The 17,598-nt window shown below is 40.1% G+C and overlaps 1 protein-coding gene across 7 annotated transcripts; it reads left to right on the top strand.

Annotated features, from left to right (window-relative positions):
- LOC131755206 (zinc finger protein 300-like) lies at positions 1–17,348 on the top strand. 7 transcript variants are annotated; one of them, XM_059061554.2, is made up of 5 exons: positions 1–210; positions 2,249–2,293; positions 3,034–3,160; positions 3,451–3,546; positions 17,119–17,348. In XM_059061554.2, the coding sequence occupies exons 1-5, from the start codon at positions 202–204 to the stop codon at positions 17,121–17,123; spliced, it is 282 nt and encodes a 93-aa protein (XP_058917537.1). In that variant the 5' UTR covers positions 1–201; the 3' UTR covers positions 17,124–17,348. The 7 variants fall into 7 exon arrangements, with proteins under 7 accessions (XP_058917537.1, XP_066888157.1, XP_066888155.1 ...); XM_067032056.1 differs by lacking the exon at positions 17,119–17,348 and adding an exon at positions 3,793–3,878 and having other exon boundaries at positions 1–128; XM_067032054.1 differs by lacking the exon at positions 17,119–17,348 and adding an exon at positions 3,793–3,878 and having other exon boundaries at positions 1–182.
- The last annotated feature ends 250 nt before the right edge of the window (positions 17,349–17,598 follow it).

Below are 17,598 nucleotides of genomic sequence, written 5' to 3'. Positions count from 1 at the left end.
TCAGCGCGGGCCGTCTGGGAGATGTAGTTTGCAGTCGGAGGGAACACGCTCCAGCGCTCCCCGCGCGAGGCGGCTTCTTCTGCGCGTGTGTGCCCTCCACGTCGTCACGGTGGTGACCCCGCGCAGGGGTGAGGCCCGAGAGGTTAAGCCCCTCACCTGGCTGGCCTTGGTCGGCGCTGGAGGTGCGCCGTGCAGAGGAAGATGGCGCGGGTATGAGGGGGGTGGGGAATAATAGGGCTCAGCCGGACTTCGGGGTAGAGGCGTGGACCGGCGTGTGTCAAAAGCTACAGTGACCCTTCCCAGCCCGAGTCTGAGAGCCCTGGGTGGGCGGGCTCTCGGGACTGCGTTCTTGCTGGTCGGGGATCGGGAGATTCAGGGGCTCTGCAGGTGTGGCGACCCGGAGCGCATCCACACCGGTGGCCGGAGCGCCCTCTGGGGTGTGCAAAGACAGCCAAGCTTTACTGAAGGTCTGAATTGTTGCCGGTGGAATGCTACCTGCTTTTCCAAAGGTGTCTAGCTTTAACCCCACAGCAACCCTGTAGGTCGGTTTTTCAAACTGGGTTGAAACCCAGTACGGTCGTTGAGTATGGGTGATGAAATCCGTTCAGTTAGTAAAGCCTAGTATTTTTGTTTGCCAGTGCTTTTTAAAAGTTGGGTTATAATTTACGTAGAATAATTGGCACATAACTTACAGAAAATAAAAATGTAAAAAATTGTTGTATACACCCATTTAACCACCACGCCATCAAAATACAAAACATTTTAATCCCCCAGAAAGTTCTGAACCTTCCCGGTGAATCATTCCCCCCGTATGCTGAGAAACAACCAGTTTTCCACTTTCTACAGGTTAATTCTGCCTTTCTAGAACATCATATAAATGGAATCCTATAGTATGTACTCTTGTATGTGAACATTTAAAAAAATAAAATACTGTAAAATATCACGTATCCCATGTAATCATTGTTTTATGAAACTTACTGTAGCTACATATGTATTTTTTTTTCAATGACAATTTTTTTGAGCATCTGAGCCAAACACTGTTCCTGGTGCTGGCTATTGACTATTATTCAGACAAAAATCCCTCCCTTCATGAAATTTCAGTTTTAGTTAAGTAGAGATAGTCAATAAACAATAAGCATGATAAATCAGTAAATTATGTAGTATACTAGAAGGTGATGTGTTATACACAAAGAAAAAGTAGATCAGGGTAAGGGAAATGGGAGAAGGGTTCATTTTAAATTAGGTAGACAGGGAGCCCCCCTTGGTATTTGACAAAAGTCTTGATGAAATAGTGGAAGTGTGTGCTGGCCAGAGGGAACAGCTAGCATGGACGCGAGTGTGTGCATGAGCGCACACACACACACACCCACACACACACCCCCTACGTTAACATTAGGTTGTTTTGTAAAATATATTTATTAGCTTAATTTAAAAAGGGGTGGGCAGGTAAAGTCACTGGTACAACACAGGTATTATTTCCAATTTTACTGAGGCTCAGGAAGATGAAGTGACTTGCTCAAGGTCAAATAGCCAGCATGTAAATTCAAGCCCAGATATTTGTTTCCAACTCTCCTACTTTTTACAACATGTCTCCCAGCCTAAAACACAGCATTTGACTGAACTCTGCTCCTGCTCAGCTTAAACCACAGGGACCTGCACCTCAGTTCCCCTGGGCAGATTCCAGACAGACTGTTGAATGAATCTCAACATGTGGAGACTGTATTTCCAACTCTATAGATGTGTTTGCCTAGATCCTTGGTCCCACTGAGAACCCAATACTGGTGCATCCTACTTTCAAACTGTAGCCTATCTGTAGTCCTACAGCCCTGGTTGGAGTCCACAGAATGCATGATTAGAGGGTCAGAGAAGGGTGTACATCAACTACCACTTACATTTTGATAAATTTCTGACATCATTTTTGATGATTACAGATTTACTTGGGGGGTATATATCTATTTGACTAACCAGTTCTTTAATTTATTCCAACTTTAAGTATGTTAAAAAGTGCTACAACAGTTATCCTTGTAGCTAAATCTTAGTGCAAATCTGTGGTTTTCTCTCAATCAATTCTGGAGGACCCAGGGGAAATTCTCCCACAGTGGCTTCTTCAATCCAACTGTTGAGGCAGCTGTGTATGGGTTGTTATGGTCACCTGTGTCAGAGTTTATTACACCAGTGATTCTGGAATCTTCAAGTCATACCTGGTCTCACATGGCTCATTCTCTTAAACCTGTCTCTGTCTTCATAGATCTCTGCCTTCACCCAAGGGTTACAGAAAATGACCAAGTCCCAGGTGAGTTAGTTTGTTTTGCTATACAGGAACAGTAGTACAGGATTGTAAAAATGACCACGTGAGCTGAAATAGTTCAAAGCAAACTTAATAATCAATGAGATTTTCCCCATTGGTTACAATTATTCTGTGACCTTAAACTTTTTTGTCAAAACATTGAATCCTCTCATGGTTATACAAGTATAGGGAAATGAAAAATAATAAAAACAAATATTTAGTACACTGTAATTTGAAACATTGAGAAAGTGTTATTCTTTGTTAAAAAGCTTATCAAGAGCGGTTTGAACAGTGCCTTCTCATTGTATAACTTTTGACACTGAGTAAGCATTTTTTCTATGGCTTGACATATTGGCAAATTGGATCAGCTTCCAATATTTGATCCTTTGCATTTAGGACAGTCAGTTCTGGACACGTAATGGATACTCAGTAAATATTTGTTTAATGACTTACTATTAAATGAATGGCCTAATGGGTAATTATTTCACAAGTATAAAGTATTTCAAATATGAGTTTTGTGTCATGCACAAAATAGAACATAAATCTAGACAAACAGGCATCAAAGCACAGTGCTAGAGAAACAGAATGAGACCAGTTTAGTGTAATATCCCCAAAAAAGAAGTGGGACTAAATTTTGGGAAGCATTGTCAACTAATGAACATGGTTAGAAACAAGTAGCCATGCATTTTTTTTTCCATTTTATGCATTATAGATCATTTTAGTTGGAATAGGATGTGTTGTTACAGACACCAGTAACATTCAAGGACGTGGCTGTCGATTTCACCCAGGAGGAGTGGCAGTATCCGGACCCTCCCCAGAAGGATCTGTACCGGGATGTGATGCTGGAGAACTATATCAACCTCATCTCAGTGGGTGAGGACCATTTCCCAGTGTTGATTGGTATGCGCCTGGTTGACTGCTTTTCCTTTCTCAGTTTTTCCAAATTGCCAGCCCTCTGAAATACTTTTACTAGTGTGGCTCTGAGTCTCAGTTGATGACAACTGACAATCTTTGGGGAGATATGGCTACATGTTTGTTTAAAAAACCTCTTTATAAGGTACAAGTGAGCACCTTAATCAGGCAGTCCCTGATGAAGCTGAGAGTTCAAAGGACCTGAAGCCCAAGTAGCTAGGTCCAAATCCCTTATCATTTCTCATTGACAGGATATAAAACCACCAAGCCTGCTGTGATCTACAAATTGGAACAAGGAGAAGAACCATGGATGGTGGAGACAGAAATCTCAAGTTGGAGATACCCAGGTGAGTTAGGTAAAGAGTTGTGTGGGTGGAAGTGAATGAAATGAAGTTCACAGTTGGTTAATGAGGGCTGGCATCTTTGAGAAATATGCTTCAGATTCTCTTCTTAAAGGCCTCGGACCTTGGAAATAACTGGGGACAGTTAACATACATTTCATATCTACCTGAACACCATTTCTGTGTACCACCTTCACATATTAATGTGTTTGTTTTTGCATGGCTGTTAGAGAGTTACATTTTCTCCTTCAGGTGTATTCTGCCTGTGATCCCTATCAACTTCATTTAGGACCTTGAGAAGATATTTTTCTCTTTTTTAAAATTGTGGCAAAATGTAGACAACATAAAATTTACCATTTCAACCATTTTTAAGTGTACAGTTTAGTGGTATTAAGTACATTCACATTGTTGTGAGACCATTACCACCATCCATCTCTAGAACTCTTTCATTATCACAAACTGAAACCATTACACAATAACTCTGTTCCACTTTCCCCCAGCCACTGGTACCCACTATTCTACTTTCTATAGCTATGAATTTGACTATTCTAGATACCTCATATAAGTGGAATCTTAGAATATTTGTCCTCTTGTGTCTGATTTATTTCACTTAGCATAATATCTCAAAGTTCATCTATATTGTAGCATGTGTCAGAGTGTCGTTCCTTTTTATGGCTGAATAATATTCCATTGTAGTATATACCACATTTTATTTATCCATTCATCTACCAGTGAACATTTGAGTTGTTACCTTTTAGTTGTTGTGAATATTGCTTCTATGAACATTGGTGTACAAATATCTGTTTGAGTCCCTGCTTTTAGTTCTTCAGGTATATACTTAGAAGGGAAATTTCTGGATCATGTGATAATTCTCTATTTACATTTTTAAGGAATTCCCATGATATTTTCCACAGCTACTGCACAATTTTACATTCCCACAACAATGCACAATTTCTCCACATCCTCACCAACACTTGTTATTTTCTAGTTTTTTGAAATAAATAGTCATCCTAATTGGTATGAAGTGGTATCTCATTATGGTTTCGATTTGCATTTCCCTAGTGATTAGTGATGTTGAGCATCTTTTCATGTGCTTATTGGCCATTTGTATATCTTCTTTGAAGAAGTATCTATTCAAATTCTTTGCCTATTTTATTTTATTTTAATGTATTTATTTTATTTTATTTTTGGCTATGCTGAGTCTTTGTTGCTGCACAGGTTTTCTTTAGTTGTGGTGAGCGGGGGCTACTCTTCCTTGCAGTGCGTGGGCTTCTCATTGCGATGGCTTCTCTTGTTGCGGAGCACGGGCTTCAGTAGTTGTGGCTTGCGGGCTCTAGAGCGCAGGCTCAGTACTTGTGGTACACAGGCTTAGTTGCTGCGTGGTATGTGGGATCTTTCTGGACCAGGGCTCGAACCCATGTCCCTTGCACTGGCAGGTAGGTTCTTAACCACTGTGCCACCAGGGAAGCCCCTCTTTGCCTATTTTAAAACTGGGTTGTTTCTTTATATATTCTGGATATTAATCCTTTACAAAATATATGATTTGCAAGTATTTTCTCACATTCTGTGGGAATGTAGAATTGTGCAGTAGCTGTGGAAAATATCATGGGAATTCCTTAAAAATGTAAATAGAGAATTACCACATGATCCAGCAATTTCCCTTAATAGTGTCCTTTGACACACAAAAGGTTTTAATTTTGATGAAATCCAGTTTACCTATTTTTTCTTTTGTTGCCTATGCTTTTGGTGTTATATCCAAGAAATCATTGCCAAATCCAACTCCATGAGGCTTTTTTCTGTATTTTCATCTAAGTATTTTATCTTTTTTTTTTTTTTTTTTTGGCCACACTGTGGTCAAGTGGGAAATTAGTTCCCCAATCAGGGATCGAACCTGCATCCCCTGCAGTGGAAGTGCAGAGTCTTAACTACTGGACCACCAGGGAAGTCCCAAAGAAGTGTTTTATCATTTTAGCTCTTTAAGTCTTTGATCGATTTTCAGTTAATTTTTGTATATGGCATAAGATAAGGATACAGCTTCATTCTTTTGCATGTAGGTATCCAGTTTTCCTAGCACCATTTATTGAAAAGACTGTCCTTTCTCCATTGAATGATCTTGGTACTCTTGTAGAAAATCATTTAACCATATACATGAGGGTTTATTTCTGGGCTCTCTGTTCTCTTCCTTTGGTCTATCTATCTGTCTTTATGTCATTACCACACTGTCTTGATTACTGTGGCTTTGTAGTATGTTTTAAAATCAGGAAGTGTTAGTTATCCAACCTTGTTCTTTTTTTGGAGTGTTTGACTACTCGGAGTCCCTTGAGATTCCATGTGAATTTTAAGATGGATTTTTCTATCTCTGCTAAAAAGTCACTGGGGTTGGACCTAGAGTTTTTGATCTTCATTTCTCTAGCATTCTAGCCTTCCCACCATCACCCTTGCGTTGTCATAGTGTCTTTTTTTTTTAACATTGCATTAATTTCCCAGGGCTTCAATTTAAAAATTACCACAAACTAGGCTTAAAACAACAGAAATTAATTGTCTTACAGGTATGGAGGCTAGAAGTTCAAACTCAAGGAACTTCTGGCCTCATGGAGTTTAGGGCCCAGCGTGGTGGTACATGAAAGCACTCTGGTTCCCCAGCCTGTGAACTTTCTGAACCCCCTCCTTTAGGGTTTTTATGGAGGCTCCATTACATTGGCATGATTGATTAAATCATTGGCCACTGGTGAGTACATCAGCCTCCAGCCCCTCTCCCCTCTCTGGAAGTTGAGGCATAGAACTGAAAGTTCCAGCCCTCTAATCACATGGTTGGCTCCACTGGCAACCAGCCCCCATCCTTAGATGCTTCCCATAAGTCACTTATTAACATAACAAAAGATACCTTTATGACTCTCATCACTTAGGAAATTACAAGGGTTTTTGGAGCTCTTTGCCAGAAACAGGGACAAAGATGAAATATATATTTCTTATTATAAATCACAGTATCAGTGGGATAAAAGTTATGTGTTGAAGCCTCTGGGGTTCCAATGGTAGATATAGAATAGAAATTTCCTCACTTTCTTTAAAGAGTGATGACTTACATGTTGGGAACTGGGCCAGGAAGCTCGGTAGGATTGTCAAATTCTGAGCCAAGGAGTGCCTTTATTGCTCTGGATATAGGTAGCATAAGTGTAACAGTAGTCTGGTACTGTCAGAAGTTTATAAAATATCAATAGATGAAAATGAAGATTGATAGGAATTTAGATACAGGGTGAGAAATCTACTGCTTAAGATTACATTAATAGAATCCAGACGCTTGGAAAACATGATATGAAGCAGAAAGTGGCAAGCACATAGTTGTCTGAGGATCAGTAATAATAAATATAATAATATCTAACTAGTGAAACATTACAATGCTAGGCAGTATTCTGAGTACTTAAAGCGATTGACTCGTTTAATCCTCACAAAACCCTGTAAGATAGGTGCTGTTATTATCCTTTTTTATAGAAGGGGAAATTGAGGCCCAAAGAGATTAACTTGACCTGTGCCACACATCTAATTAGTGATGAAACTAAGATTGTAATCTGGATTCAGAGCCCATGTGCTTAACGACAATTCATTTTCCATCTGTGGTAGGTAGAGAGCAAGGTAGGGAGAGCATTTAAAAGTCAAGATTGATTCAGTATCTATGAACTATTATAGAAAAATATGATACTCTCAGTAACAGAATTTAGCAGTGACTCTAATCCTGAGGCAAGCTTGGCTTATCCTATGGCATATTTTCCTCTTACTGGACATAGGAATTCCTGCGCCCTCACACCTATACAAGAATGAATTACCATTATACTGGCTACAAAAGTGTTCCTGTTTACAAGTAGAATTGATGGTTTTATAAAATCAGTTTCATGCTGCTGGATGAATAGACAAGAGCTCAAAGACACTGGAAGCAAAGAGACAAGTGACGATTAAACTACAGCAGTCCAACAATGAGTTGATGAGACACTAGCTCAAATCTCTCTGTTCCTCATCCAGTCCTTCCTTTATTTCCTCTAATCACCATTTTACCCTAGTCACTTTCATTTCTCCTAGATGGGCTGTTCCTATTGACCCTGTAGCAGCTGTTCTTCTTTGTTCCTTTTTACTACTTCTTGGCATTATTTCCATTTTTCTCCCCAGTTTACAAAGTCTTGTTTGCATATAGTCAAATATATTTATGTTCATTGTCATATTATCTAGTTGTTTTACTACTACTACAGTTTTATGAAAAGTTGTGGCTTTCCTCCTAAGCTCAGGGGTATAGATTCCATTTAGCATTGGTATTTCTTTTAGATATGGATACTGGGTCTGCAAGTAAAGATTCAATCTCACAATAGGGCAAAAAGCTATGAGTCATAATACATTAGCAGAAATATTCACCAACATATAGTTTATTATGCTTCCTTCTAGAAAAAGTCTGGCAAGTTCATGACCACATGGAGAGGCACCAAGAGAACCAAGGAACACTTTTCAGGCATTTTGCATTCATAGACCAGAAAATGGTGATGGAGGAAAAGGGTGACAATTGTAATGCACTTGAAAATAGGTGTCATCTGAGCACAGCCTTTGTTTCTTCAAAACAAAGACTCCAAAGACATGACTCGTATGGTAGAAGTTTTAACTATTTAGACTTATTTAGTGGTAACAGAAGATATGCAAGAAAGAATGAATGTAGTGAATGTGGAAAAGCCTTCTTCCAGAAGTCAGACCTCATTATACATAAGAGAACTCATGGGCTTCCCTGGTGGCGCAGTGGTTGGGAGTCCGCCTGCCGATGCAGGGGACACGGGTTCGTGCCCCGGTCCGGGAGGATCCCACATGCCGCGGAGCGGCTGGGCCCGTGAGCCGTGGCCGCTGAGCCTGCGCGTCCGGAGCCTATGCTCCGCAACGGGAGAGGCCACAACAGTGAGAGGCCCGCATATCACAAAAAAAAAAAAAAAAAAAAAAAAAAAAGAGAACTCATACAGGAGAAAAGCCCTTTGTATGTACTGAGTGTGGGAAAGGCTTCAGCAAGAAATCAAATCTTGTTATACATCTGAGAATCCATACTCTAGAGAAACCTTATGAGTGTACTGAATGTAGAAAAGCCTTCTCCCATAAGTCACACCTCATTGAACATCAGAGAATTCACACTGGGGAGAAACCCTATGAGTGTAATGAGTGTGGGAAAGCCTTTTTCCAAAAATCACACCTTAGTATTCACCAGAGAACTCATACTGGGGAGAGACCCTACGTGTGTGATGAATGTGGGAGAGCCTTCATCATGAAGTCACACCTCTTTGTACATCAGAGAATACACACAGGAGAGAAACCTTATGTGTGTACCAGGTATGAGAGAGCTTTCAGTGAAGTGTCCTGCCTTATTAGACATAAGAAAATCCATACTGGGGAGAAATCTTATGAATGTAATGAGTGTAAAAAAGCCTTTTTTGAGAAGTCTGACCTCATTATACATCACAGAACTCACACAGGAGAAAAACCCTATGAATGCAGTCAATGTGGGAAAGCCTTCAGACATAGCTCAGCCCTCTGTTGCCATAAGAGGACTCATTAAGAAAAAGTTTCTTGGGGCTTCCCTGGTGGCACAGTGGTGGAGAGTCCGCCTGCCGATGCAGGGGACACGGGTTCGTGCCCCTGTCCGGGAGGATCCCACATACCGCGGAACGGCTGGGCCCGTGAGCCATGGCCGCTGGGCCTGCACGTCCGGAGCCTGTGCTCCACAGCGGGAGAGGCCACAATGGTGAGAGGCCCGTGTACCGCAAAAAAAAAGAAAAAAAAGAAAAAGTTTCTTAAAAGAGAAACTAATGTGGGAATATCTTCAACTAAAAATTACAGTGACAGAAAGGCTTCATTAGAAATCAAACCTTATTACATATCAAGAAGTTTTAAGAAGAAGCCTATTAATTCAACAAATTTAGAAAAGTATGTAGCTATGTTTCTGTAGAAATCATATTTCAGATGTGATGCCAAAGTATTTCTAGAAGATATTACAGAAAGTACACCTCCTTGTTAAAGGATAAATACTTACTGTGGACTACAAACACTTTTGAAATATTAATAAGTGGGCTAGTCAAAACAAAATTAGAAAATCATATATGGACAGTCTGCAAAATATAAAAGCATTATATTCCAAACTGTTCTACGTTACATTATGCACCACATAATGTAAATCATATAGGTATTGGAATTGCTTACATGAAGCTAACAATTACGAATATAAAATATTATATACATAGAATTCCATTACTAATTATTTTCCACATTAAATAATACTATTTTTTCTTTTTTTAATTATTTATTTTTAATTTTAAAAAATTTTTGCTTGTGCTGCACAGCTTGCAGTATCTTCGTTCCCCAACCAGAGATTGAACTCAGGCCATGGCAGTGAAAGTGCAGAGTCCTAACCACTGGACGACCAGGGAATTCCCTATTTTTTTTCTTTTAGCAAAGTATGATTTGTGACAAAACATAGGGCATCCTAAATAAGAATTCTAAAGTATAAAATAAACTTTTTTCCTGTTGTTTGTTGGCATATATAAAAGACTCCTGCTACTTCTTGATCAATGATAAGAGTATGTAAATGTATTGTTATTTACATAAAGTATATATGAGCTATCATATGAGAGTGAGCAAAAGAAAATAGCCATGGCCTCTTACAACACTCACTACAATTTAAATAGTTGTTTTTGGTGACTAAATTATCCCCTTTTTATATACTGTTACTGTACCCCCAGATCCATATGTTGAAGCCCTAACCCCCAGTGTCTCATAATGTGACTATATTTGGAGATGGGGCCTTTAAAGAGTAATTGAGTTAAAATGAGGCCATTAAGTGGGCCCTAATCAGTCTGACTGGTGTCCTTATAAGAAGGGATTAGGATACCAGGGATATAGATACAGAGAGGAAAGGCCATGTGAAGAGACAGCAGGAGGGTGGCCTCAGAGGAACCAAACCCTGCCTGCCCCTTGATCTTGGACTTCTAACCTCCGTAACTGTGAGAAAATAGATTTCTGTTTTTTAAGCCAGCCAGTCTGTGGCATGTTTTTTTGGCAGCCCTAGCAAATTAATATACATACTATTAATTCGTTTTCACTGGATTACTTCATAGGTTTGAGTATACAAACTATAAATACTACACAATCTAACAATATGATTGGAGGCTTGTTGTACTATGCACCATTTCTATCTATTTGGCACTTCCTAATTCACCTGTGGTAGAATAGTAAGAAATACTTTTCATTAGGATTTTACAGTTCAGAAATATAGGGACTTTTTTCAGAGAGAATTATTCATTTTTAAAAATAAAATCCATTCAATGGTGGGGGGTAGATAACCCTGTAAATTTCCATGTAAACATCCATGGCATTAGAAATCAACTCCCTTATTTATTAATTTTAAATGCAACCTCATTTTTTCCTAAAGTGAGTTTTAACAGAGAATTATGTACACAGGTGAAAAACATACAAGAGGTGGCGTAAGAGCTCTCATTCTGCAGGTGGCCAGATTCTAGATTCTAGATCTACTTTGAGCCTTATTTTCTCTTCTGTGAATTAGAGATAACAATGCCCTAATTTTTTGGGTTATTGCAAAGATTATACAAGATAGTATATGTATGGTATTCATAGGATGTTAGCTATTTTTATGTTTTTCAAGGGTACAATTGGAACTTTCATTCTAATTAGAAAGATAGGGAAACGATTCACTGTTATCAGGGCTGTAATAGAGGGAGATAGAAAGGACTTGGGGGAGGGGGTGTCACATGCATCATTCTGTTTCATTTTCACAAGGATTTGAGCCTGGAACCACTGCCCTACATTGCCCCTATATTAAGTCACTGATTTAGGGATTGGTCCTAGAAGTGTATTGTCTGTGTAACAGAAAATAAAATATGTGACATTGGCCTAGCACTTGGGCAGTGAGAAAACATGTCAAAGGCTGAAAAGATGATGACAAACTGGCAAAACAATAGGTAAAATTGTCTCCTCTACATACACCTACTGTGTTAACAGCTCTAGAAGATATCAGAGAACAGAGTGTTAGTAATATTTTCTCACTGATATTAGCTGCATTTGGCAAGCTTTTACAATAAAGAGATAAACTCAGGAAAAATTAGTGATTGACAAGCCAAAATAAAAGCAAATAGTCCAGAAATGTGGGGCCCTACAGAATTTTTTTTCAATTAATTAGTTTATTTATTTTTGGCTGCATTGGGTCTTCGTTGCTGTGCACGGGCTTTCTCTAGTTGTGGCAAGCGGGGGCTACTGTTCGTGCGCAGGCTTCTCATTGCAGTGGCTTCTCTTGTTGTGGAGCACGGGCTCTAGGCATGTGGGCTTCAGTATTGTGGCACACGGGCTCAGTAGTTGTCACTCATGGGCTCTAGAGTGCAGGCTCAGTAGTTGTGGTACATGGACTTAGTTGCTCTGCGGTATGTGGGATCTTCCCGGACCAGGGCTCGAATCCATGTCCCCTGCATTGGCAGGCGGATTCTTGACCATTGCACCACCAGGGAAGTCCCCCTACAGAATTTTTGAAAAATTATTTCTAGACTTCTAATAGTTGAGAACGATTTAAAAGGTTTTGAGAATTGACAACCTGATAAACCTTTCAGTGAAATAAAGTGACTTAGAAGAAAGATCTTGTTGAAACCTAATATATTCAAAGTGTCTCATCTGCCCACCCCAGCTCCATGTTACAGGAGCTCAATTTTAGTCAGCTCCAACTGAGAAGACTTGGGCTCCTGTTCCCAACCTAGCTCTTTCTTATACAATAGCTCTACCCCAGACAAGGTAGACCAAGAATATTGGGGCCCTGATCCATCCCCCTCCAGGCTTTATGTTTGTAGGGCAAATGTTCCATGCCAGGGGGTGAAAGCTGAAAGGACAGCAGGCTATTTTCCCAACTCCCATTTATAGAGCAGAGGTTCCATACTGGGAGGAGTAAATCAAAAAGACCTTGGGCTTCCATTTCTCCTCCCAAATCCCACTTGCAGGGAGGAGTTTCCATGCCAAGAGGAGAAACCAAGAAGCTTCCTCAGCTCCAATGCAATAGTATAGACATCTGTCCAGGGAAAGAGGCAAGAGGGAGGACTGGAAACTCCAGAGCTCCACAGAGGGACCTGAATTTATTTAGTACACAGTGTGGAGGAATGCTTGACTTCAGACATTGTTGAAAACAGAGATCTTAGTGGCAAGCAATTAGAATTCTATTCCATAAAATAAGTAGCAACAAATGAAATAGCAGGCCACCCGAAAGTTTAACAGAGGGAACCAGAGAAGTAATTTAAAAAGTGCCCTGGAAGATCATAGTTATCCCTGTCTGGAAGGCTGTGCACACATCTAGGTTTCACACTCAGAACCAACCGGAGCAGGCACTTGAAAGGTATAGTCACTAACTGAACATAGGCCAGACTTGAAAGAATTCCCTAAGTCACACACAGATTGATTAGCAGAGAGTGGAAGCTTTACTGGCTCAAGGGACTTAGGCACACCTCTGACCAATCACTGGCTGAATGTTACAATAATTTGGACCCAGGGGTGACTTCTAGGAAGCCAGGCTTGGGGTGGGAGATGGGGGAACTGAGCAGTAACATCAGAGACTATACACGGTGGAGGAAAATGGACTTCACAAAATTAGTCCAGGCAAGCTACTTTAAAAAACTAACAAAACGGAGCAAATTCACAAGCCCTGAAGGGGATGTATCAGAACCCAAAGTTCCTACAATATAGTATCTCAAAAAACTATGAGAGATGCAAAGAAATGGAATAGTATAACCCTTGTACAGGAACAACAGTGGCAATAGAAACTACCTTTGAGGAGGCCCAAATGTTAAACTTTTAAGGCAAACACTCCAAAAAAAGCTATTATAAATATGTTCAAAAGCTAAAGGAAACTATGTTCATGAAAGTAGCCCATGAATAGAGAATGTCAATAGATAAAATTATTTGAAAGAACCAAACGAATTCTGGAGTTGAGAAGTACAATACCTGAAATAAAGATTCACTGTAGGGGATCAACAGTATATTTAAGTTGGCAGAAGAATGAGTGAATTTGAAAATAGATCATTAGAGATGATACGATCTGAGAACAGAGAGAAAAAAAGAATGAAGTAAAATGAACTGAGCAGACTTCTGGTTTCTTATCTGACAGAAAAATCTTAGAATTTGTCACTATCATCTTCACAACAAGAAAAAAATCTGAACAAGTTGGAAATCAACAATTCTTCTCACTTCCTGTAGAAAATTTAGGTTACAGGACAAACTGCTTCCCTGAAAACTAGAGAAAAAGGAAGATACCCAGAGGTTACTAGGAACAAGCTCACCAGAGGAGCCAGTATAGGTAGGAACACTTAGATTGTAATTGATGAATTGCTGGAGACTCAGTGTGAAGTAGACTGAGAGTTAAAAGCTCTCAGGGTTCAGTCTTAGGGGGTCCTCCACACTTTCATGAGTCATCTCCAGGAACACACCCCCCCCACACACAAGTTCTTCAGGTAACATCAGAAAAAAGTTCCTTCCTGCCTCTGACAGAGGGAGCAGAAAAGTAACCATTTTGAAATATACCCAGAGGATTCTGTTCTTTTTAAGATAGGACTTGCATCCAAAGAAACTGTTTTCACCAGAGCCTAAGGGAAGAACTATTTTTAAGAAGGGGCTTGCATCAAAAGAAACTATTTTAACTTGAGGGAAGGAAAATATTCCAGTCTGGCCCTCTCTAGTCTTTGACATGGAGGAAAGAAATATCCAACACGGGCCTCCTTTAACCTTCATGTCTCACCTGGGGGTCAGGAGAAGCTAAGAACACTTGTAAAAGTCACAGCCTAAAATCAAACTCTCACTAAAAGACTGGCACCTAATCATAGGATTATAGAATGCTCCCCTCCCTCCACATCTTAACCATCGCATCAATCAACCTGTATAATAACAGTGGGTTACAGCTAAAATAACTGCAAAGCTCAGATGCTATTTGAGCAGAAGTGTTTAGAGAAAACTAAAGATAACACAGGAGACAAAAATAAGGACACTGGAGGAAATTTTACCTCTCAAATCTACAGCAAACAAAAAACTTAACCAAACTGTTAGCCAGGTAAACATAAAATTGGTGTTGGAGAATTGTTGTAGAAAAAACCTGCACATTTGGCATCAGGAGTGGTGTCAGAAGAAAGATACCGGACCCTTCAAAAGTTTAAGGAGAAATGCTGTCTCAAACAAAATTTGAGGGAACTTATTGCCAGTAGACCTGTCTTGCAAGAAAGGTTAAAATATCTTCCCAGAAAGAAGGAAAATGATGTAGGTCAGAAACTCAAGATCTCGGGACTTCCCTGGTGGCGCAGTGGTTAAGAATCCGCCTGCCAATTCAGGGGACGCGGGTCCGATCCATGGTCCGGGAAGATCCCACATGCTGCAGAGCAACTAAGCCCGTGCACCACAACTACTGAGCCTGCACTCTAGAGCCCATGAGCCACAACTACTGAAGCCCGCGCGCCTAGAGCCCTTGCTCCGCAACAAGAGAAGCCACCGCAATGAGAAACACGGGCACCGCAACAGAGTAGCTCCAGCTCGCCACAACTAGAGAAAGCCGGCATACAGCAATGAAGACCCAATGCAGCCAAAAATAAATAAATTTATAAAAAGAAAAGAAAAGAAATTCAAGATCTCCATAAGGGAAGGAAGAGTGTTGGAGAAGGAATAAAGGCAAAATACAATTTTTTATTTTCCTTGGTCTTTTTTTTTTTTTTTTTGCGGTACGCAGGCCTCTCACTGTTGTGGCCTCTCCCATTGCGGAGCACAGGCTCCGGACGCGCAGGCTCAGCGGCCATGGCTCACGGGCCTAGCCGCTCCGCAGCATGTGGGATCTTCCTGGACCAGGCCACGAACCCGTCCGTTTCCCCTGCATCGGCAGGCGGACTCTCAACCACTGCGCCACCAGGGAAGCCCTTTCCTTAGTCTCAATTGATCTAAATAATGTTTGTTCAAAATAATAATGGAGGTATATTTGTTGATTACAGCCTATGGGTAAGTGAAAGGAATGACAGCAATGTCATAGGGATGGGAGGGAGGAATTATCTTTTAATCTGTGTCTTTATATTTAAGTGAGTTTCTTGTAGACAACATGCATAGCTTTGCTGGTGGGAATGTAAAATGATGCAGTCACTTTGGGAAACACTCTGCAAGTTCCTCAAATGACCAAACATAGAGTTACCATAGGACCCAGCAACTCCACTACTATATATATACCCAAGAGGAATGAAAACATATGTTCATACAAAACCTTGTACACAAATGCTCAAAGCACTACTCTTCACAATAACTAAAAGGTATAAACCACCTAAATGTCCACCAACTGATGAATGAATAAGCAAATGTGGTATATCTATGTAATGGAATATTATTCGGCCATAAAACAATGAAATACACAATACAACATAGATGAAGCTTGAAAACATGCTAGGTAAATGAAGCCAGTCACAAAAGACTACATATCACATGATTCAATTTATATGAGCTGTCCAGAACAGACAATTCTACAGAGACAAAGAGTAGGCTAGTGGTTGCTTAGGGTTGGAGAAGGAGATGAGGAGATAAGGGGATTATGGCTAAAGGATATCAAATGTCTTTCTGAGGTGATGAAAATGTTCTGATATTGACTGTGGAGATGGCTGCACATGTCTGTAAATAAACCGAAACCATTGAATTGTATACTCTAAATGGGTGAATTGTGTGGTGTGTGAACTATATCTCCATAACTCTGTTTTTAAAGGTTGAAGTGTTGGACCTATAACATATAGAGATATAATATATTTTACAGTCAAAGGAAGGGAGAAAGAAAGAAGTTCTAGCGGAGTAAGGATGTGACATCAGATGGTAACTTGAAACCACAGGAAGAGCTGAAGAGTACCAGAAATGATAAATGTTTGGGTTTTTTTTAAGATTATTTGTGTGTATCCTTTCTTTTAGTTTCTTCAAAAGACATAAAATTAGGGACTTCCCTGGTGGTCCAGTGGTTAAGACTCGGCACTTCCACTATAGGGGGCATGGGTTCGATCCCTGGTTGGAGAACTAAGATCCCGCGTGCCCCGTGGCACAACCAAAAAGACATAAAATTATATAAAGCAACAATTATAACACTGTATTGTTGGGTTTTAACATACATAGACAAAATACATATAAAATAGTTGCACAAAAGTGGGCAGAGTGGAGCAAATTTTCTATATATCACTGGAATTAAGTTAGTGTTAATCTGAAGGAAATTATGATAGAGATTATCTAAACCCTAGAGCAATGTAACAAATAACAAATAGTTTAAAGATCAATAGATACTCAAAAATGGAGAGCCTAACTTCTCAGTCCTTAAGTGTATGCTATGCCTAGCGATTTCTAAAGTGAATAGTATGGAAAGAAATGGGGAAATAGTAACTTTACAGTGGAGAAACATGGACCAACACTACCTTAGACAGATGACCAATGTCAATATCAACACTAATAAGTCATGTTGATAGCATGAACCCTTGATATAATATGATGAAATGGTGCTTTACCTCTGTGGTCTTCCTCCCTTTGCAGTCTAAGCATGAGAAAAACATCAAGAAAATCTCAACAGGGGGACATTCCACAAAATCCCTGACCAGTACTTCTCAAAACTGTTGAGGTTATGAAAACAAGGAAAGTCAGAGAAACTGCTTCAGCCAAGAGGAGCCTAAGGAGACATGATGGCTAAATATAATGTAGTATCCTAGGTGGAATCCTGGAACAGAAAAAGGACATCAGATAAAAACTAAAGAAATCTGAATAAAGTGTGGACTTTAGTTAATTATGATGTACCACTATTGGTTCATTTATTGTAACAAATATACCCTAGTAATGTAATATGTTAATAGTAGAGAAACTACTTAAAATAATGGGATCAGGGCTTCCCTGGTGGCGCAGTGGTTGGGAGTCCATCTTCCGATGCAGGGGACACGGGTTCGTGCCCCAGTCCGGGAAGATCCCACATGTCGCGGAGCGGCTGGGCCCGTGAGCCATGGCCGCTGAGCCTGCGCGTCC

The sequence above is a fragment of the Kogia breviceps genome, chromosome 4, assembly GCF_026419965.1.
Source record: "Kogia breviceps isolate mKogBre1 chromosome 4, mKogBre1 haplotype 1, whole genome shotgun sequence".
Taxonomy (NCBI): Eukaryota; Metazoa; Chordata; class Mammalia; order Artiodactyla; family Physeteridae; genus Kogia; species Kogia breviceps.
The sequence above is the reverse complement of the archived record's forward strand: the minus strand, read 5'-3'. Positions and strand labels throughout refer to the sequence as shown.

Coding starts and splice junctions, on each gene's coding strand:
- LOC131755206 (XM_067032053.1), top strand. Junction 2,294..3,033: donor AGAAAATGACCAAGTCCCAG/GTGAGTTAGTTT, acceptor GTGTTGTTACAG/ACACCAGTAACATTCAAGGA. Junction 3,161..3,450: donor TATCAACCTCATCTCAGTGG/GTGAGGACCATT, acceptor TCTCATTGACAG/GATATAAAACCACCAAGCCT.